A 23,646-nucleotide genomic window follows, 5' to 3' on the forward strand; every position below is an offset into this window, starting at 1 on the left:
TAGAGACACTTTTCTGCGATGAATCTCCTCTCTAAAGTCTAACAAAACCTGTTCTGAAAGTAATTGCTAAGAGTATCGAGCGTTGAAACAAGTAGAAGTAAGAACATATACATGAGGTTTGATCCAAAGACCAAAAGGGTACTCTGATCTAAAGTCCACGCTTCTCAGCTTTAATTGCAAAAACCCTCTTACCTAACGATATCATTCCTGAAATATGGTGCTTTAAGCAATGGAACAAAGCGTAAACTCAGCTGCTCCTAACTGTAATCCCTTGTTATTAATTGTTATTCAGAACAGAAGTTCCAGTAGCCAAGCCATGGAGGCTCCCAGAGGGTATAGATAAGGGAACTTTCACTGAAGCGATTCGCCAGAAAACGGGAAAGCGGCCAGAGCCTGTGGAATCGAGTCCGTGTAGAATTTCGAAAGGCCCCGAGGATCCATCGCTGCAACAGCAGCGCGATCAGCAGGATTCACAGGTAGCGCACGATCAGCCGCGACGCGGGATTGCATAACATTTTGAAAAGTCGACGTAACGTGTCGGAAGTCGTCGTTAACTGCGGCCACAGTCCCGTCACGACTGACCAAGCGTGAATAAACAAATGAATAACCGACCAATGGCTTGGATCGCCGATCCGCTCGGGGTTTCGTCCACTCTGAACATTCCCTTTTTTCTCGTTTGTTGTCGCCAAACGGTAGCACCGGCCTAGGGCTTGGCTATGCCTGTTTCCGATTGACAATCGTAACGAAGCATCGGCAATAATTATTCAAGGCTACGATGTGTTGCAATCCTATCGGCCAGTTAGCCATGTCGATGAAAGTCTCGTCGAGTTTAAAGAGCGCCCGCTAATACATGCGAACGAGCAAACAGGCTTGGGGGAGGGAGGGCTTTAATAGTACGCGACACGTATGTGAATATGGACTATTTACTTCTTCCACTGACGTCAAACGAAAAAACGTGTCGGCCATGGGATAGGCACGATGCAACGGGATCACGATAGGTCAGTGAAGATGGAATTTATGGAGAAAAGATTATGTAATGCAGTGACACTCGGAGATAGATTTTTCTTTGAGACAAAGGATCAGAGACATTTAGCTGAGATTATTTTTTGAATGTGTGACACGTGTCTGGGAAAAGGAAGGTGTAAGAAAAAATGAGATAATAATTCGAGAAGTGGGGCAGAGCTATAAATTGCGTTCATAAGTTCATAGACTTGTTCAAGTCTGATATATCTTTCAGAATGTTTCTGACTAGACATGTGTGTTAGGTAAATGTTAGAACTTTCTAGATCGTTTTGCAAATCACCTGTTTCTAGAGAATAATGAGAAGAAGTGGATTTTATTCTCAAAATCTCTTTCATTTCTTATGCATGCGATATTTCCTGTCATTTTTAATGTAATCCTTATCATAGTAATTTTAGGGTAGGGTCACCCAGATTTCAAAGAATTCAGATTCAGAAAATTGAAAGGATTATATCAAAAGACTTCAAAATTTTGTAAACGAGAGATTCGAAGAATTGAAAATTTGACGAGTCGCTAAAAGTTGCTAAGAGTTGAAGAATTGTTAAATGTCATAAGTCTGCCATGTAAGAATTTTTTGCCCCCTAATATGATTATCACTTGACAATAGTATTTTCTCATTATAATCTCATCACCAGCTCCGTTATATCTTGCAATTACTGTCTCCGTTTTCCTAGATCTCATATTCAACAAAACCTGAGTCATTAAAGTAAATCTGAGCTCACTAACATCTATTTTATATCTTGTAATCTCGTTATTAATACCAATTAACGAGACCATTGCGCGTAAGTACTGTAAAAACTGTTGGATTACGATTGTGAAATGGTTTTTGACAGGGGAGCAAATTTAATGGCTACTCAGCGAGACGCTGCGTCGCATGTGAAACGAGTTTAAAGAAATTGGAGCAAGATTAACATCTTAATTGGTCCGCGTGCCAATTGTTACGATCTACGTATCTATTTCGAGAAAGTAAGCTCATCTCTGGGCAAATATGAAATTGTAGAGAGAACGGGAGACCACTTCGCGCAGAAGGTTGGTCATCACTTGACGTTTCTCGTTTCCGTCTGACTCATTTATACGCGGCAGCAAGGCCGAGCCAAAAGCAGCGATCTTGGCTTTATTCAAATATGCCTGCAAGACGATTACAAGGTAGCGAGCATCCGTGCAACCGAATCAAAGGGAATCGCTTCCTTGTAATCGCAACGAAAACAGAAATGCTTGCGTATCGATGCATTTTTATGACATTCCAAGCAAAAACATCGACGCATAACGTTGCAATTAAACGCAATTACGATGTCGCAATAAATCTTGTCGCATCGACCATCGTTACACCGACTGCAAAATTTTAGAGTGACATTTGTTTGACTACTTTTTGCGGATTTGGTTGGAGACGTGGCGCAAGATTCTAAACGTTACTCGTTTCATTAATTTTATGACAATTTGAATTAGACAGTTTTATGGCTGGTTTACATAAGTGCAGTGTCCATTTCTGAGGGATTAATATAATATATAGGAAAACTAATATACCTATATACATATGCATATGCATTTTTGTAGACATGTGCAAGGTGCAAGGAGAGTAAGAAATAATGGGATTTAAATTTCATAATAACAAAACACCTCTTTCAAAATATGTGGAAAATTTAGAGATTAGTGATATAAAGAATGGTAAAAGTATAGAGATAGCCAATTGATATTTTCGACCTATAAAGAACATGTATTTGTTAAGACCCTAGAGACCCTGGAGATCCTAGAGACCCTCGAGACCCTCGAGACCCTGGAAACCCTGAAAACCCTAGAAACCCTGGAGACCTTAAAGACTCTGGAGTCACCAGAGACTCTAAAGACTCTAAAAACTCTAGATTCGCTGGAGACTCTAGAGACTCTAGAGACCCTAGAAATCCTAGAAATCCTAGAGACCCTAGAGACCTTAGAGATCCTAGAGACCTTAGAGACCTTAGAGACCCTAGAGACCCTAGAGAGCCTAGAGATCCTAGAGAGCCTAGAGACCCTAGACACCCTAAAGACACTAGAATTTAGATTTTAGAATATTTCTAATTTTCTCATAATTTTTCATGCAACAACATAGATAAAAGTTACATTAGTGAAAACAGTACTGCAAAACTAATACCGAAACATAGTAAAAGTTACTTCTTTCAAGGGTCCATTAAGTACTTGAGCCTCCAAAGCCAATTTTATTTATCTGAGGATATCTTTCGCAAGTGGCAATTGACATTAAGTAAACTCGAAATGCTAAGTAAGACACAGCCAGCTCCAAGCGCTCCCCATTTCTCTCCTATCACGACGCAAAAGTTGATAGACTCGCCCTTCCAATCTCAAACTTCGAAGCGTGCGTATTAGCCAGAGAGAGGGGCGCTGAGGAATAGCGGAAAAGAGAGGAAGAGGGAGAGAAGAACGATCGTGATTGCGTAACACGAATGCACGCGAGTATCTCGCGGCCGCGTATGCTCCCGTACGTAGGTGTATGTAGATCTTCTAGGTAGTGAAAGGTCATCCGTTTAATAGTCCTCAAACAGCTGCATGCGCGATCGGATCTCCGCCAGTCGATGACTAACTCGCGAGAGGCTTCAGCGAGCAGCAACGGCGCTCAGTGCATCTGCCGATGCGCAGTCAAAGGTCCATCACATGATGCCAGGCTTTGACATTGAGCGGATTGAAATCTCGATGAGGCCGCCAGTTTTCCTCGAACTTCTTCGCTGATCGCTCCCATTAGCGCATGCTATTAATTGCGCAATCCTGCTTCCGTTCCTCAGTATGAGTATAGTCCCTTGCATAGCCTAGATACAGCAGACTCTGAGATGATGCAGTTGGTGGTGTCTCATGCATGGGGAAGATTATATCATTCGCACACTGAGGAAAGTAAGTTTTCTGTTTTAACACTTAGAAGACTTGGAATCGTTCTAAGGTCCAGCATCCTTTAATTCTTAATTTTCTGGATGGACACTGTATTGTCCTATTTCTTTACTATATTCTCTGACGCCTATAGACGTTCCACAGTCCACTGATAACCACTTAAACGCCTGAAGATGCCAATAGTAATCAAAGTCTTAAGAGGTTTAGAGTCCATCCTACTGTGAGACATTTGGAGGGTGTCCTTGTCCATCATTCAGAAGCAGTCATATGTTTAATTTCTAGACTTCAAAGTGTCTTCCTTACAGGAGTCAGCCTGGGTCTAGGAGTCTAGGTGAATACAAAATTATCCTCGATTTTGAAGGCTCGCAAGGATCATTTAAATGCCTAAAGATACCAATCGTAACAGAAGGCTTAAGAGGTTTAGAGACCCTCCTGCTATGACGTATTTGGAGTGTCCTTATCCATAATTCAAAAGCAATCCTACATTTCATTTCTAGACTTCCAAACCTCTTTTCGAGTGGAGTCACCCTGGGTTTAGGTGTTCACAAAATTGTCCCTGATTCTGCAGGATCACAAGAATCACACCTCAGCCAGGCTGAGGATGGCTCTCTAGCAAGGATCCAGCGATGCGGTGCTTTTGGGAGAAAAGATCATTTGTTCCATATGAGAATGGATCGTGGAGACGCTCGTGTCGTAGCATAAAGGCTGTTGCATGAATCCGAGCTTGTGTGCACGCACACGTACGTGTATTCTCGTCGATGTCAGGGGAGAAAGGACGATCGTCGAGGATCGAGCAACGTTGCCAAAGTCCGTACAGAAATACACTTTTTTTCTCTCCCCTCCGTCTCTATTCGCGCGGAATCGCACCATGTTTCCGCGTTTCCGTGTGATCCTGCGGCTTCGGTACGCCACGCTCGGACGTCCTTCTGGTTATGCAACTGGTTAAAAGCGCCCGACGCTCAATATTACGTCTGACATCATGTTTGTCGCGCGAGATCCTTCAAAAGCCAATCAGCTGCTGCACGGCGAAAGAAAGACCGAGTGTTCGAACACTTTCACGGTTTCTACCTGCAGCTCGCCCCGGGCGAAAGGAACCTTTGCTCGTGAAAAATCCGTATTCATATGTAATTTCCCCTGTCCGGTTCCAAGACGAGTTTTCCTTTCGAACTCGTTCACGCGACGATAATTCTCATTTAGCACCTCGACCAGCGATACTATTTCTGGCGACCATAAAAGCGCAATATGTAGGCTCTCGGTGAAAAGCGAGGCTGACCTTGCCACCGCCTCCCCACCGCGGGGTGAATTTCCCCAATTTTGGCAACACTGCCGGGGGAATCACACGTGCGTCCTATTGCTCCATAGAACGGAGAAGTGTACCGCGCATGCGCATAATAAGCGTGCCCTTCAGATCCACAATGATCAAGCATCTATTAGAGGAGGCGATTGTTCTTATATAATGAATGGATCATGTAACTAGCCGCTTCACGGACTCGCTTCGAGGAACGGGGGACAGAAAGAGAGAGGAGAAGAGAGCGGAGAGAGGAGAGAGAGAGGTTGGGAGAGGGAGGAGGGGGAGAGATAGAGAGAGAGAGAGAGAGAGAGAGAGAGAGAGAGACGCCTTCGCGCGTACACATACAAGGCCATCCGGCGTGTGTCACGTACACGTCGTTGTGTGTACCGCGCGAGAGTGTGTGCGAACACGTACCAGTTAGAGTCGACTAGGTTGGTACGTAAGTGCAGCTGAAAAGGCTTTTTACTTTCTGGCCTTGAACGAAATGTATCCGGTGACTCGACGACCGCCGATCGGCCGAGGGAACTTTGTCGTTCCCCTGCGTGGTAACGAGTCCTCCTCGCTGTCCTGCCACCGTTTGTCGTTATTTTTCACGCATGCTCGGTGCCGACGTGCGAACCGATTCCGGGTTTAATTGCTGTCGCGAACAAGTGGACGGGATAATAACAGGTTCCATGGCGCGGTTATCGAAGATACGATCCGCAGAGGTGTCTTCTGGCTATTATTCTTGCTCGGCGTGAAAGTGCTCGAGGTACAGTGTTTCCAAACGAAATAGGGCGTCTATAAAATCGCGATGTAGGCTCGTGGTGCGTTGAAAAGTTTGCAGGGAGGGACATGTTTCTGAGAGCAACTTGCGTGTTAATAGTCCAGTTTAGTCTTGTCAAAAATGTTGGGAACAGAATGTGTGTTTAGCTAACTTGTTTGCTTTGGGAAAATGGCTACTTGATGTTAATGAGCTGTTCGCACGAGCTTTTGATTCTTTAAATTAATTTATTAGCTACTGTTATAGAAGAGAGTCGAGTTTGCAGGAAGACACTACTGTAGAGATCCTTTGGGCATACGTTCGACTTTTGTTATAGTTTCGTACGTCGTTACCAAGGAGCTTGTAGCGCCTGAGAGAAACGCTTTCGAAACTAATTGATGTGTCAACAATACATATCTGTTTCGCCAGATATAATTCTCTCATTTTCTCTTACTCTCACCTTTAATAAAACAAACATCAATCATCACATCCTAAATCCTAACATGTAGGTAGCTACAACACTCTATAATTTCAAACGTAAATTAATGTTTTCTGGTATTTTATTTTCTCGAGAAAGGAAGGATAAAGTAGAAAATTCGAGAACGCAGGAATTACCAATGAGCTTGCACCAAGAAAATCCTGTAATCTCTCAGCGAAGTTTGCACAAGCGGCTGTACGACTCCGAATACGACTGAGAAACTCGTTCCAAGCTGGATGATCCTGTTGTTCGAACAGGTGTTCCCCGTTCTCGTTCGATTCTCGCGTCAGCGTTTTTCGTAGACGTCGAAACACGCTCGCGGGATTTTTGTCAGGTCGATTGAAAAGCGGGCAACGAAGAGGGACGATGGAAACGGGACGGAGGGACAGAGAGAGGAGAATGGAGAGAGTACGTTACAGTCGACGAAGCGCGGGTGGGAGAACGCGAAAGACTAGCTGGAAAATAGCGATTCGAAATCGGGGAAAGGTGTGAGTCACGGGTTTCACGGGGTGTCATAACCCTGCCCTCGGCTCGAATTACACGTTTTCGTTTCGAAAATGTGAAATACGACGTCTACTCGATGAAGAATTAACGAGCCACGAAGCTATTTCTAACCGAAGAAAATGACTCTCGATTTCAACTGGATTGTCAGGCTGACGTTGGGCTCGAAAGTCCGCTGTGGCATACCCCAAGCCGAGACTAACCCAGTTGTGAGACCACAGCGTACGACTTCTCTTCTGAATGGAAATGATAATATTAAACAGATAGTTAACCATTATGATTCTTTAAAATCTATTTAGGGTCCTGCTGCTCTGTATGGCAGACGCTCTGGGGGAGCATAATTCAGCTATGTTGAAGCGACAAACAACCTAATTTGCAACATAAATGAAAGTAAGAGTAACTAGTCTGAACTGGAACATACAGGGAATCATAAAAATCTATATACTCTGCACAAATTATGTTGAGAGATGAGAAAAAAGATGAGAAAAAAAAGATGAGAAAGCTTCAAGAAAAGAGTATGGTTAATAGTAATCTTAGGGACATTTAGGAACTAGTGCTAATTTTGATTCCATGAAAAGAATTAGAACTAAATGCAGTGACGCTAAGTCTACAGGATAAGAAATAGGTTTCCAAAGACTAAATTAGAAGTACAATCTGAAAAAGCATGATATTTTAGGAGATAGTATTTTCATCAACCTTGATACTCTAGCTTTAATACCTAGTACATTAAACACAAAGTATGTAGTACCCATAGTATAACTATGAAAACCTTGGGACTTACTAGGGAAAACCACCTAGGGAAAAAGGACACAGACTCTAGAAGTCTCCTTAAAACACTTTTCATCAAGCCAAGAAGGAACAACTATCGTAAAATCGCATCCCTTGTTCTAGGTTACAATATACTTATTAAATTGCACCTCCACTCGCCAGGATGCCATCGGTGGTCACGACGCATTCAAGGGAATTTTTTCTTCTCTTTATGGCACTTTGCGGTAACGCGGCGTCGTATTCTCCCCGTAAAGTCCCTATGGTGTTCCAAACGAGTGCTTTTCGAGCCCCACGAGCGCAGAATGCATGTATACAAGAGAGGCCCTATGAGACCGCGAAACACGGCCTATTGAGGCTGGTGAAACGTAATTGGGCCCACAAAAAATGGAGCGGAAACGCTCGGACCCCATTACAGGCCTCGTAACGAGTTCTCTCCGCGTTGCTCAATCCTCGCTGGCTGGTTTACGCGGTTTGAGCCGCCTCGCCTTAATCCGCACAGTCACGATCTATTCTCTTTACGATAAATACCAAACCGGCTCCATTATTTTCGACTGCTGTACAATTTGGCTGGCGAACAATCGCGTTCAGCGGATTCATTTTTTCCCCAGAACGACCAAAGACACAAATTCGACGTCTCGTCTCTCAAAATGTTTCGCTCTCTCCTGATCGATGGTCTTCAGCGTCGTATCACTTTCTTTCGCGAAAGCAAAACGCAGGCTGATAACGCTGCTGATATAAGCCATGTCACTGTCATTTCGCAAGTGCAATTTCCAGGCGATAGTACGGCAGACAGACGCCTTTTAACCAGCTTGTGTCAACAAGGTTTAGCTATGGAGAACAATGCTAGTGGTATAAAAGAACATGGGATTAAGGTCTCGGTTTTTTCTGGAAGTCAACCACGCGAACTTGACAGAGCTGCCGTGCTTGCGTAATTGAAACTTCAATATATAAAAGAATCACAAGCCTGCTTCTCTCAATGTATAGACGAAACGCATAGAGTTGGATATTAAATATCTTATATAATATTTTATATAATCACTGCTTGAGATTAGGAATAAGTGAGTGGTCAATCTTGATGATCAAGTAATCGCGAACAGCAGCGAATGGGAAGTACATATAGTAATCGAGTCGATCGACATTCAACATTTTCTAATTCCAACTTAAGGTTAGAAAGGTCTGCCAAGTTTGCGCGGTCTCTCTGCACGAGGACTCGATCATTTTCGACCCGATTGAGAGCTGGGAAGGAGGGATCTCTCGGCCCCCGGTGTCTCGTGCTTTAATTTCCAGCCTCGACATTTGCGTAACCCAGTTTCGCCATTGTTCGATTCAATGGTAGATCGTAACGTCCGCCATCCGGATAGAAGATTATAATGCTCGCGTGTGCATAGTACTGCGCATCGTTGCGTCTAGCCCGCGCTGGGTGTAGTAGTTGCGCGCTTGTGCGCGCTGACAAGCCGAAAGCGTGTGCGCGCACACGGGAGCCTCGGGAACGTTTAGTATGCCGAGGTGATAAGCCTAGCGATGTTCACAGAGAGTTCGCGCAACAGAATTTACGAATTCCACCGACTTTCTCCTCTTATCTTATCTTATCCCGACCTCACGAACTCGTTGCACCAGTTCCCATTGTGTCATCCCCCCCTCTTCGCGCTCGACGAGTATCCCCTCGGCTGGCTTCGATTTCGCGCGTCGAGAGACACGTGTCGGTTATTGAGATAGAAAAATCGGTTGGCAGTATCTAAACAGGATATTGCGGGTAGAGTGGAGCAGCATGTCGATTGCTGCCATAAATTCGAGACTGAAAATGAGTACACTCGTCAAGGTACTTGCAATTTACCTGCGAGGTACCTGCAACTTGCAGGTACTTCCTGGACCTAGTACAGACTTAAATTGAATATATGCTTTGGTATCAAATTGGAATCGAGGTTGGATCGAGGTTGCCATGGTCGAGGATTTAGTACATACAAACGGTCCCTTGATAGTGTCAAAGATTTTGGGTAAAAGAGAGATAAATGTCTAAAGTACACCGAAGAAACTACAAATATTCCGATGGTCTTTTTATTTCCTACATTCATGCTTGAATAAATAAATAATTCTTCACGCTACACGGGTTAATTCTTTCGCCTGCGCGGGCGTAACTTCTCGGCGAGTTCATTTCACAACTTGCACAGCGTGGGCGTGTTTTTGCGACAAGCTATGCGCGTGCGTGTTTCCTCCTTTTTCGCGGAAAAGAATCGTGCGGTTAGGAAAGTCTGGGTCACTGAAAGTGTATCTGCGTTTGAAAGGCCCGCCACGCGGAGGACGCAGTGATGAAAGATGCTCGAGTCGGCGAAAGGGTTCAGTTGCGAAAGAAATGAAATTGCGGAATTCAGGAAACTGTTCTGGGTTAATAACAATTCGAAAAATTAGTTCGACTAGGAGGATTTCAGTTTTGCTGAGTCTCTGGTGATTGTTGAAAATTGATGTGCTCTCGAAAAGGTATAATGAGAAGTTAGATTCAGTCTCTAAGTTTGGTATTCCCATTACTTCATATAGTAATAAAGTCCTTATTGCCTACTTTCTTGTTTCGTGAGCAGTATTTGAATATTTGTTTAGTTGGAAATTTTCAACCTGAATGAAAGTTAGTGCAATTCCTACTACAATGTATTTAGGTCCTCAGCTTAGAAGGTTAAAGTTCTACGAGAGATACTTTTTAAAAGAACGCTAAATGTTGCTTTGGTTGCACAAAATTAGACTGTCAAGCAGTCGTAGAAGCTACTCCATCACTTTATATGCATCATCCTAAGGTACTCGTGAGCACTGTCACAATATAGATTCAGAAAAGAGTACTTTTAGACTCTGCTAAATTATTCCTGTAACTTTACCAGCTTTCAAGCTCCTCTATTAATACAGACAGAGGATTATCATCCCATGTTTATTAAGCCTCTAATTGCAATTGGCACCTATAGATGTTTAGCTGATCAGCGTAAATCATGCGTAGGAAGTCCACAGGCGTCAGCAAATATGCTGAAAAGGCAGCGCTGCAGGATTTCCGCGCAGTACAAGTGCACAGTATTTTACTAAAACCAACGCAGTCAAGAAACCAACTTAGCAAACCCTGACAATCAAACTCAACAATCTCAAATTCATCCAACTCACTAATAACTCAGCCCAGATAGTACAAATCAACAAATTTCCATAAAACAAGTGCCTCTACTATAATTCTACAATAAACGCTCCATTTTCTATTCCCAAATACTCAAGCTCCAAAGTCTCCACTTTCCAAGAACTGCTTCAAACTCTTCTATTTCTAAAGTCCGCTTTCACTTCGCGTGCTGTCAAACCTTGCCTCGCTTCCAAGGATTACCAACGAGCGACAAGGCAGGAATTGGCGCCTGTTTATCGACCCGGTAGGCCGAAATGGACGAAGTTCCTCGCTGGCCATGGCTCCGCGGAGAGAGCGCAGCATATACAAAGCGCAACAGGCGCATTGGCCGGTAATACTGGCAGAGTCGGGATCGCATTGTCCCCTCCCAGCAGACAAGTGGGCCAGAGTTTCTACGTTTATCGATAAGGGGCCTTGCTCCCACTGAGCGCGAACAGCACGAGACCCCGCCCGGCAGGTCTTCAAGGCCCAAATAGAAGAAGAAAGACGAACGTAAGCGTGGAGGTAATGCAGCCAGTCGGCCTGCGATTGACCCTGAACTTCAGGCCGCGCTTGTTAACAGTCAGCAACACCGACGCAGACGTATCAGCAACGATTTCCTTATTCAGCGATTTTCTCAGTAAGCGGCTGACCAGACACTACGCGTGCTGCGTAATGCCTGTTCTGTCATAGTTCTTGACGGACCATCGCGTCTCTTCCTCTCTCGAATTTTGATACCCTGCTGAGTTTTTAGGATCGACTGTCTTGTTCCATTTGTGGGATTGAAGTTTTTGCTAGAGGGGGACGCGTATAGTTGTGGAAGGATGCTCGGGATCATTGAGTCTGAAACACACTTGAGACCGATGGGATGTTTTATTGCACTGTTCTGAGTATTTATGCGGTTATTGGGATTTTTCGATGTAAGCTGGTTGTGGTAGTTGGTATGCTTGGAATTGTTTAGGCTGGTAGAGGTCGATTTATATATTTGGTAAGACCAGTGTGGACTGCCATGAGTCATATACAACACATGAAACTCTGTTTTTATTTGTGTAACAAAATAATTGAAATTACTAATATAAATATATATGTAAATTTTTATTGAAACTTGTATATTAATTTGAGACTAATTTTCAAAATTTTCAGTTTTAAAATAGCTAGTTATAGACTTGAAAATATTTTATGGTTTATGATGGTGAGAGGTGGATCTTGGTAATGTTATGTTTGAAATATTTTTGTGTTTAAAAAATGTATCTTTTTGCTAGTAACTTAACAAAGATTACAGAGCTGAACTAAGAAAGTCAGTAAATGCATAAAATTCAAATTTGCGATAAGATTGACATTGAAACATTGGTTATGAAACAGCCAATTATATCATCACATAAACAATGTCGATGAATAACTAACTTCCAAGTAAATTAATGTTTACAACTGTATTCAAATATTGATATACGACCCATCATATCACTTTTACGACTATTTCCATCTTTCAGATAATTATCCCACCTTCTCCTCAAGAAATATCTTCTCATAAAAAATAACATTATTTTTTACTAGCATCGAACCCAAACATTAACTACCCATACTAAATTAAAATTCAGAACCTACCCAAATATCTAAATTAAACTGAATTCAGAAGTGCCTATATCTACCATTTCGAGACGTCCAATATAGAGTCTCTCCTCAGTCGATAGAAGAGAGAACAGGGAACACTATCCACGAGCGAATCTAGAGCAAAAGAAACGAAAGTTTCGCTGGCGTTCGTGAGTCTCGAGCGTGAAACTCATTGTGCCTGAAATACGTTTGACATTGCGGAACGCGTCGATGCTTACGGCATTGGTTTCATAATATTAATTATACTTCTGCTCCTTGAGAGTACAACGTGAAATCGAACTTTCTCTTCCGTGGCTCCCTCTGAGAGACGAGGGAACGCACGATCGATCGTTCGATCCTCGCCGAATTTATTCAAACACCGAGGAACATCTAGAAACGCCAAGGATCTTCATCCGATCATTGCGTCATCGACGATTAAAAAAAAATGACACGTGCCGAGGAATTGTTATAAATAAATCATAACCTACAACGTGTATAATTTGTTACGAGATCTCTGTGTAAATGTGCAATTTATTCCCTGAGTAGCCACGTTACCGCGTTATTTTCTAATCGCGAATCAAATTGCGCCGCAGTTACATGAGTCACTAACATTTCGTTGCTGGCCGATCTTCAGCGGTGCTCCTTCAAACAGGAAGTCTCTCGAAGGATTGCCGAGGTCTCCAGGATTTCCCCTCTCGGCAAGATCATTAATCAGCGAGGATCGCAACCGCTTAATTACCTTATTGCATCCGCGAGATGCAATCCTATTATGTTTATCGATGCACGGTTGCTCTGCTACAGGGAACAATCGGGTGGCCGAGCGTTGTTTTCCCTTCCCAGAAAGATAAAAAGTTTATCGTCTCATTTTTCCGAGTAATGGCTGAATTCGAGGTACTGTCGCAACTATCTTCGACTTTCCCCCCCTCCCGAAACTGTGGATCGAATCGTGGGTTGGTTCAGACGATGGATCCTCCGCTTTCGAGCGGCGAAGACGAGGCTGAGCTTAACGAACGAACTGCTCCTGTGCTTAATTATATAGATGAGCCATCATTAGATGCAATTCAAGTCCTTAGCAGAAAGCCGAGCGAATGTCAGAGAAACGTGAGAAACATAATCTTACGACACGTCACTGTCTTCCGCTGTTTCTAAGAGAGGCGGGGCACGCAAAGATGAAATTAGTGTAACGAAGCTGTCTTTCCATGACGCGAAGCGACAAGACCGTATTATTGGGTTAAGGACGTTCCACATGTTTCGTTTATTTCGTCGTTACAAAAGCATTTCCACGGAAACTGTGTCTGCTCGTGTTTTTCTCCGCAGTCGGTGCTATGATAAGGAACGTTACGTCACGATAAAACAGTGTGGTGTGTAAGTTTGAGACCACTGTAGCTTTCGAGGTTCTTGGACCATTAGAAAGTTTTGGAGAATTTCGAGATAGTTTCAAGAAACTTTGACATGAATTTAGGAAATTTTGTACAAGTATGATTTTAGGGGAAAAGATCGATAGTCTCTAGAAAATTAGTGAAAATAAATTATCACTAGTTTTCGTTAGTTTGAAGATATTCAGCATTCTAACTTAACTAAAAGTATTCATCCAAGACTTTCTATGATATTTTACATAATTACAAGGAAATGACAAAACGCAAATCAAACAAGAATCACGTGATACTGAAACTATTTGTCTTTCTATTTATCTAATCTTATCGGCAAACTATGTACGTGTAGTTGAGGTGATTCATGCGACCATCTAATCAATGAAAGAAATGTTTATAAGCAGACAGTTTAGAAGCAAAACTAGTACAATTTTCTCGCTATAATTACGATGCTTTAATGATGGACTTATAGCGAGAGATATATTTTTGAATATATTCTATGCACTTTGACTTCATTTGTGCTCTGAATGATTCCAAATATTTCTGAACAGGGTATCGATACTATAAAAAGGAAATTTTGCTTAATTATTAGTAATTACTTCATCACTGCTTTCACATTTGTCTTTTTAACTTTTTTAATGTCTCTTTGGTCCTTTAACGAGCAATTAAATTGAAGGAATTGATCCACATATAGTGTATCTTTAACTTTGTTCGAACCTCCATATTTGCAGTAGTGAAAAAGAAAAAATTCCTATTGTCCTAAAGTCAAAATATTTTTATAAAACAAATAATCAGTTCTTGCACAATGATTTACAACTATTATATGACTTCAAGTAATTAATTCTGTAAGGCAAAACAAATATTTGAATTCAAGAAAACTACAATATACAACAATTCATTAATTTTTCCACTTATATAACCAGAAGGTCATTCTTTCACCTCTGAACATCTAATATTTCGATCACCTTGAACTCTAAATAAATATAAAGAAATAAATATGACAAATACCAACAAATGTAATACAAATATAATTCTCAAACACAGCCTTAAAGAAGGTTTCCGACGTCCTCAAGTGGAACACAAGAAATATATTTCGCTCATCAGCAATAAAACCAGCGATATCTGTTCTATGACATCTTTTTACGATTATCCTTGAATCACTCGTAAACTATTTCCCCTTAAACAGTACGTGTCGAGGATTTACAACTCGCTCAAGGCTAGCTCCTCAAAATTTATCAACCTGCCTCTAACGCATAGATATGAAATAAATTTCCGCGAGTAATAATCTTTATTATTTTTCTTTTCCAGACGATGTATACTGACGGTCTCCTAACACTCCACTATGGGAAGCATCCAGCGACCTTGGCCGCAGAGGTCGGAGCCTGGTACACCGGAGACCGTCACGTAGACGTGACGTTAGCTTGTGACGATGGCTCGGTCGTCAAGGCTCATCGCGTAGTCCTGGCAGCAGCTAGTCCCCTTTTGGCTAGTCTCCTTCGTAATCCTGCGCTGGACCACGTGGTCCACCTATCTGGGGTTCGAAAAACCCAGCTGACGCATCTGCTGGAATTCCTTTATAATGGAGAAGCTCTAATACCGGTGAGAATTTGGACATTTTTTGACAATTAACTATTAGAGTAGAAATACACTAATATCACATCGTGTGAAGAATCATTTTTTTTATGACACTCATTTTTATGAGCTGTCAGTGCTTTTATGACAACTGTGACATTCATAGGGCGAGTCAATGTTTTTCCTTTATTTTATATCTATCTTGCTATAACGCAAATGGCCAAGTAGTTGATCATGTCTCGATGCCTAAATACTAACGTTAATTTTATTCAATTTTAAGCTTCAATTTTAATGTACTAGGGATATTTAATTAAAAATAAAAACTAGTGTCATAAAAGAGTATCCTCAGTTTCTGGGACCTCATGATTTAAGTATCGAGACATGTAGTTTTAGGTTCTTTACTTACTGGGACATTTGACATCTTAAGCATTCAAGTATTGAGGCATGTACCTTCATATGGGACAGTCTCTATAATATGCATTATGATAGCATGTGATTTCACGTGAAGTGATAATAAATGTGTTTCGACCCTTAGAGGTGTACGAGAACTCGAGAATTTGCGGAACCCTCTGGAGTAGGTCAGGACACAATCGGGTCAGACTAGGGTTCAGAAACTATCTTGATAGAATATTAGGATGTCTGGGTACTTTGAGAGTCCAAAATGTGACTCGAAAATTTTAAGGGTTCAGAGGCTACCTTGCAAGAATATTGAGATTTTTGAGAACTTGAAATGTGACTCCCGAGAGTTTTGAAAATCCAAGTTACGTCTTGGGACCAGTCTTATTGAATATGACCGTGGACTCGTGACTTGGACAGAGGTAGACTCAAAACGTGACTTTCGAAAATCTTGAGAACCCGAATCACGTTTCAGGACAAGTTTCGTCGAAGACAATTGTGGATTCAGGAGAGTAAGAAAGTTCGTCTTGAAACGTGATTCCTGAGAATATTGAGAATTATTTTGTAAAATAATAATCGAATCATCAAGGTTTGGGGGCCTTGAAGTTCTCAGAAACTGAAATATTCTTGAGTCGCGGGATACTTCCATAAATCTAATCCAATCCTAAGAAAATTTCACGATTCCAACTAATCCAATATTTTTGAGTTCTTGCACATCCCTATTGACAATACAGTAGAACTTCAAAAGCGTCCTAAATACCACGAGATTCAAATACGAAGCAGATTATTAAAATCCAGTTTTCTTATATTCAGTAGAAAAGTAATTCTAAATAATTGTTAAAAGAATCGATCGACGTTCTATCGTCCTCTTATTATTATTCCAGTGAATATTTGCAATCCTGAATAAGAGAAATTGTGAACACTCGAGGTTCAGTTAACGAAGATTCTACTGTAGATCTGACGATAATTACAAGATAATATGGATTTTCCAGTCGACGGAACTCACGCCTCTGAGGGAGCTGTTCGAGCTTCTTCAGATCAAATCGGAGTTGTTCGAGCCGAACCAGCCCCAGACCTCTAGCAACTCCGACCCCGAAAGGATACACACCCCTCAGCCCTCCGAGGGCCAAGAAAGCTCGAGCTATGAGTCGCAGTACGACGGCAGGTGGGTAGAGAGTCTGACTAGTGCTAAGTGTTCGTGAAATGTCAAAATGATCAGCGAAAGAGATAGCGCAATTTCCAAGATGGCCAGCCATTAAGATTAATTTCTACTTTCGTGTGATCTTTGCTTCGACAGAGAGCGGAGGAGCTTGTGCAAGGTATCGATTCTCATGGTGTCACTCCTTCGCGCCTTTATCTAACTTTCGCCATTTATTCGTTGCCAGATCGATACGCGTGATATCTGGCCGTAATTCGAAGATTACAGTTGATCTGTACGAAACGGGTATCATTGTTTCTGCTCTGACATTTCAGGCAGTCCAACAATCCCGCGGACTGCTGCTCGGTTCTCATCAAAACGGAAGGTTGCGAGGAGGAACCAGAAGTGGACGTCGAAGGTATCGAGGGAGAGGCGCTTCTTACAGAGAACAGGGAGAGCAGTATAGAACCACCCCGGAGGAGGGATAGTTCTGATCCTGTGAATCTAAGTCTGAATTCTGGGAACTCCACTACCAGCGAAAGTTCGCACGATATAGTGCCTAGGTAAGAATTATTACAATTAATTCTTCGTTTAGAGATATCATTATATAGGGTGTGTCAATGGTACATAGTCCATTTGTTCAACTAATTTTTCTTCCCAAAGCCATCGTCGAAGTTTTAAATTGAAAGTAAATCTTTAGATGATATGACTCAAAGGATTTTTAGCTGTTAACTGGTATGGTGGAATCACAATATTTATAGCTACTAACAAGCAGTTAACTTCTTGTATTCGAGATAAAAAGTATTCATGAATATGTAAACAGTGATTAATATTTTGAAGAATCGTGAATTTGTTGTATGCTACTACATATTACTTATTTTCATAGTAGAGTTGCAATGACCCATATGTTACAATGTTAGAATATTGACATCATATCAGTTGATGGTTCAAGATATTAGAATTCAATTGACAAGTAAGATATGGACTCTCTAGACCTTCAAAATTATTCAATGATAGCTACCATTATTTGACACAGTTCAATCCTTTTCTGTCACTGCTTCCCACTACCTACCATAAAAATGGCTTCCCATTTTAAAGCCTGAGACAGATTATAAAATCCTGAGGAACAGAAATGACAAGAAAGGTGACATTTAACAGCCCCTCTAATTATGTCCTCTATCCAACCCTATCTTGTTAGCAAGCTTCTGCTGCTATTTGCCTCTGATGGCAGAGGATTACAAGTTTCATTTCATCCAACCAGGCCAGAGAAGCAATTACTGGAGAGACGAGAATCTCTGGAGGAGGCCGAGGAGAGAAGGAGACAGTTGGCAACTCAGCTCGCGCTAGGCTTAGAACCGGGAAAACGAAAACCCGAGGAAATACCTATCCCACCTGCGGAGGCGTACGTCGTAACGCCTCATCGAAAACGAAGGCCAGGCTTTCACAACGCGCCCGCTCAGAATCCGGCTTTTGTACCGTTTAATCCTGGATTCGAGACGCCAAGGCGGTTACAAGCGCCACATCCCCTCAGCGTCTCGGCACCTCCGTACCTGGTATGACTTCTGCGCACAAGTATCACATTCTGGCGCGATATGTAACGGAGCCTCGATTATCCGAACGATCCTTAACCCTTTCGCTCTGTCACACGACGTGACAGAGATCGTTCAGCAACGGGCGAGAGAAAATGGGAGGAATATCAAAAGCGATGAAATTGCGATCGTGGCTGTGTTTTTCAGTTGTTAACGTTTAAAAATTCAAGTGAAAGGCGCCTGAGGCCTGGCAATTCAGCGAGCAAAAGTGTACGTCTGGTAGGTTAGTAGGCGAGTGCACAGTTTTGTCATGGACAGTCACTCCTTACATTTTCTCCCACCTGTTGTCGAGCACCCTGTATAAACATTCTGAGAAAATACCCACTCGTACACATAAAGGATGTATAAAGTCTTTCATAAGATCATCGTTATTTTTATGTAGTTTGGAATTAGTTTTTTTTTATTCTTCCATCTTCCTTTCACTTTCAGTTTTAATCAAGAGAAAATGAGTCACTAGTGTGTGAATTCGTTTTATAGCCTACAGGCTTATTAACAGTAACAAGTCGCGAATTTTATGACAAAAGATCCTGTCTGGTTGACAAATAAATGAACCCTTTCTCTCAGAAAAGATACAAATTTTCGCGTAATACATTGCATAGAGGTATAGAAGCATAAAATATAAATGAAATTTCACGAAAATTATAACTGATTTTTAATATTCACTACTTTTCATAAATTTTGACTTATGCTAGTCAGGGTAGCCAGATTGCGGGATAAAATGTGCTCCAGTGATGTCATAGAATAAAAGGGTGAGGGTAGCACGAGCAATATATCCAAATACTGTATGCTACCCCTACTTTTCTTCTCCATGATATCACTGGAACACACTTTATCCCACCAATATCCATCCAATAGTCCCAGATTGGTAGCTCTTTCTAGCTCATGTATTGCATATTTATTCCTACTGCAATATTCAACACAAAAGTACAAAAAAGAAGACACTAATAAGTCCTAGAAAACAGCAACTAAAGGGTTAACGAACCAATTCACTCCAAACAAGTGTACCTAAATTCTCCACCCCTGATATCGCCCTGAATCCTTCCAAATCGATTAATTTCCCAAATCTTACCAGGTTTAATTTTCTTTCCACAGCAGGACAGGTCAGTGACACCTCCAGGAGCGTCACACCGACCGCCGAGCGCGGACCCAGCGTCGGCAGCAGGCCTGGAGCCGCCTTGGGGCTCCTGGGCCTTGCCCCCAGCCAGAGCCCCTCCCCCACCGCCGACGGACGACCCGCCGAAATCGACTCCCGTTCGCGAATACCGGTGCAGTTACTGTGGCAAACAATTTGGAATGTCTTGGAACTTGAAAACGCATCTGCGAGTGCATACGGGTGAAAAACCGTTCGCGTGTAGACTCTGTGTCGCCATGTTCAAGCAGAAGGCCCATTTACTGAAGCACCTTTGCTCGGTCCACAGAGGCGTCATAGCCGCCCCCGACAATACGTTCACCTGTTGCTTCTGTTCGCTGAGCTTCGACAGTCTGCAAGAGCTTATCAGGCATCTGTCGGGGCCGCACAATAATCTGCTGCTTAGTAAAAATCTGCACGACTAGCGACGGGATTAAGGTCAGCCGGTGCTCAAGCGCGATCTCGAATGCGTCTCGATCAAATTCTGACACGTGCCTCGGGTTTATTAGAATCGGGCGTGGTACCGATCCAAAAAGAGTGCCTTCGAAAAATGTTAATTACGAGCTGCTCGCATGTGTCCTTTCTTGTCACATTCAGTGCAATGTCTTCGGTCTGGGCATTGACGAGACGTCGAAGCTACTTCGCTATAAATATCGTTTTTCTGTTTTCATAAATTCTTAGCCTCGAAGAATATGGGATCTTTCTGCCTTGAGAACTTCTGAAGACAGCGTGTAGCCTAAGCGCTGGCAATTCAGAGCCGCTTCGAGAAGAAACATGCGCGGACTTGTACCTCTGAGAATAGATTAACTATAAGCTAATGGATGACTAGAGTATCTGAAAGTCTCCGCTAAGCGCATTTTCTTTGAGAAGAGGCCACGGAGCACCGGGGAGGCCTTCGACGCGACGTCCTCGCGATTCTTCGGCTCGTAGACGCTCGAAGACAGCGGCAGCAGGGGACTACCAATTTATTATTATAAGTGATGACCAGTAATTCTGACCAAATGACATATTTCCGACAATCGACGTCAGTCGGGGGTGTGTCAGGCATGTTGGCGGTCTCTGTCAGGAACTGTTAGAGGAGGATGAGAGAATAGCAAAGAAGAGGCGAGAGTCAATTATTGTCACGCGCGGACTGTCTCGTCAGGCTCGCGATGGTCGAGCCTGGGAACGCGCCCATCGTGGGCTATACTTATTAAAAAGCTTTTAGCGCTTTCGTTCGTGTCGCGTGACATTCACCAAGACGTCTTGTTTACCTCAGCGCGCGCAAGCAATCTCACATGTAAATAACGTTAACGTTAGTCGTAGGAACCAAGCGGACGGATAACAATTTATTTATTTTACACTTTGCAAAGGGACCAACCGATTTTCCACCGATTTCTGTCTTAGGTAGGTGTTAGGTGTCCTGCCCGCTAATCGCCCCGAACAAAATTCGTTCGCGGAATGCTAAACGGCTTCGAAATTAGCGTCACGAGAAGAATTCGATTAGAAGGCCAAAGAAAATGACAAAAGACATTCACGTCCACCTTATCGTACGAAGAAGAACATTATCGGGAAACGACAATAATATTTGCTGAAATACAGCTCAAACCATTAATCAATCGGCAGAATGAATATTCTTAATGTTCTTCCGCGTAGAAAATCCTTGTCTTCCACTTTCTCGTCGATCCTTCTACCCTATCCTCCTCTGCTCCCTAAACCCTCATGTGTCCTATCCATTGAAAACGTCTTTGGTATCTCAGCGACTCGAGTGCCTTGTCAAATGGGTCCAAATTGGTCGATTGGGCAGTGATTTCATGTGTTCATAGGCTTAAGATACGTATACGTGTAAGATGACGATACGAGCTCGCTTAGGAATTGAAGGAAACCGTTAATTCATTCACGTAGGATGTTTTAATTAAAATCGAATTAATCCAAGTTTCGTTAGGACCTAGATAGAACGTTGTAAGTAGTAGCTTTTGTTTCTCTAATTTTTATTTTGTTGGCGCAGGACGTCATCTTTTTAGGTAGGTATTATTACCTAAGGTGCCTCGAAGAAAGGCCTCAGCCTCTCTTTAGCTCCTTGCTCGCGCGAGAATCAATATAATTAAACGAGCGATTTTAAATCGACGAAGGGTCACGAAATTATCATTAGAACGTATTCTAATTAGCTAATTTAATACATGCTTGTACATTCCATATATCTGTACACAGTACACAGTATAGGCAAAGACAGTGTTTTCTTGTTCATAAAATCACGATGAGCTTACAGCGAGTAGAGTCACAACGACTCTGATTTTGCCTTCTCTAAGGGGCCAAGGAACAGGTAACAAGCTTATATAAAAAAAGAAACTATTCTCTTAAATTTAAGATTACTGAAGACATGGAATCCAAATTCTAAACTTCATAGACATAATTTGAAACACACTGTGGTACAAAATCGTAGCTTTCAATGTCTCTGTCATTGTATTTTTCCCTCGTGACAGATTCCTCGAAATAAGGTCGCTCACTGTGAGAAATTCCTGCACATTAGTAAAGGGCTAAAAGGAACGTAAGAAGAGGTTAGAGGGGTGGTGTGCGCTCTCATTAAGCCAGGCAACAACGGCCAGCACAAAACAGTGAACGCAATGTGATACTAAATGATAATAAAGATAAAGTAATTATTGTTTAGCGTGCGACGCATGCTTCGGCGCATGGCACGAGCGCGATACGTGGCTCTTTCAGCGAAAAGGTGGGGAACGATGACGAAACGATCCTTTTTTCTGGGAGCCGCTTAAATAATTTTTAGCAACTAACTTTTTGTCGTTTCTCTTTTCAACCCCTCCCCCTTCCTCCCCTAGAACCTTCCCCCAGCCCCCCGTCCCCCTCTTCTTCAGAAGTAAGCGCACTAGGGTTACATATACAGATTATTTTATCTTTCATTAGTTACGTTTACCGTGTACGCACGCACACGCTCGCGTCCAGATGTCCAAACGGGACAATCTCCTAGGGCTGGCGAACAAATTTTGCTCGATGTTCTGTGCAATTTTACCTTCGACCAATCGAGCGACGAGTAATGTACATAGAAGCGGAGAAAAATATATTTTACGAAAGAAAAATGCATTAATAGTATTTATAGCGATAAACATTGTACAGTGAATTTTATTTTTACGATCGAGCTCGAGTATCTTGAATTTCGAAATTCGTCGAAAGTCGTGTCTACGAATGTAATAAAATGAAGTTATGGTATTTTCTTTTTTTCCAAGTGAAAAAATATTCATTTTTCGTTGAAACCCTGTTCTCTTTGCTGTCCTCAGAGATGCTACACATTTTTTGTTCTTTGGACATCTGGTCAGGGCTCTGTAGATTTTAAGCATCTTCCGAGCGGAAAGCGTTTTCCGCGTGCTTTCTTAGTGTTCATAGGTTTACAAGAAATAAATTAATTCTGATGAGAAATGTGTAAGAGAAGATAAACGAGCGAGCGAAAACAACCTGTCTCGTATCTATGTCCTTTCCTTTTCCTTTCAGACCAAACGAAGCTATTAAGAATCGTTTAATTAATTGAAAGTAAACCATTCACTGTGGAAACTTCGGAGGGAAACATTCACTTTGCCTCTCTTAATATGCGGATAGTGTACCCAGTTCGCAATTCGAGTTAGAAATTTCTTCTTCAGGAAAATTTCGTCTAATGACTGTTACGTAATTATTTGACAGTATTTTATTGGAATTATCATAGTTTCATTACTGTGACCAAACACTTTAGAATTCCAAATTGTAAATTTTAAATTTGTCAAAAAATTCTATTTTTATTTCCCTTTTTGTATGTAGAAAACAAACATGTGTTTACATTCCTTTAAAAATCAATTGTAGTGAAAACAATGAAAAAAATTGAAGCTAAAAAAGGTATACTTAGAAATTTATTCTCTACCTGTTCTCAAAAAATTAAAAAATAATTAAATGGTGAGAATTCAAGTTGTCTTGCATTTCTTTATTCAAAGAACAGCAGATTTCTGAATCTTAAAAAGTATAATAGTAATAACAAGAATTATATATAAACAAGTAAACAATATATCTATAAGAATAACTTTACTCTGAACATTCTGCAATTTTGAATA

At 41.9% G+C, this 23,646-nt stretch overlaps 1 protein-coding gene across 1 annotated transcript in view; it reads left to right on the top strand.

The window, feature by feature from the left end:
* Nucleotides 1–20,001, top strand: part of Ken (zinc finger and BTB domain-containing ken and barbie protein) — a 34,516-nt gene extending 14,515 nt beyond the window's left edge. The window contains exons 2-6 of the mRNA XM_076390688.1: nucleotides 15,061–15,351; nucleotides 16,713–16,885; nucleotides 17,194–17,421; nucleotides 18,120–18,411; nucleotides 19,540–20,001. Coding sequence (XP_076246803.1) covers nucleotides 15,064–15,351; nucleotides 16,713–16,885; nucleotides 17,194–17,421; nucleotides 18,120–18,411; nucleotides 19,540–20,001 — 1,443 coding nt within the window. The 5' untranslated portion in view covers nucleotides 15,061–15,063. The remainder of the gene's footprint in view (nucleotides 1–15,060; nucleotides 15,352–16,712; nucleotides 16,886–17,193; nucleotides 17,422–18,119; nucleotides 18,412–19,539) is intronic.
* The last annotated feature ends 3,645 nt before the right edge of the window (nucleotides 20,002–23,646 follow it).

The sequence above is a fragment of the Calliopsis andreniformis genome, unplaced genomic scaffold (genome assembly GCF_051401765.1).
Source record: "Calliopsis andreniformis isolate RMS-2024a unplaced genomic scaffold, iyCalAndr_principal scaffold0022, whole genome shotgun sequence".
In the NCBI taxonomy this organism is placed as follows: domain Eukaryota; kingdom Metazoa; phylum Arthropoda; class Insecta; order Hymenoptera; family Andrenidae; genus Calliopsis; species Calliopsis andreniformis.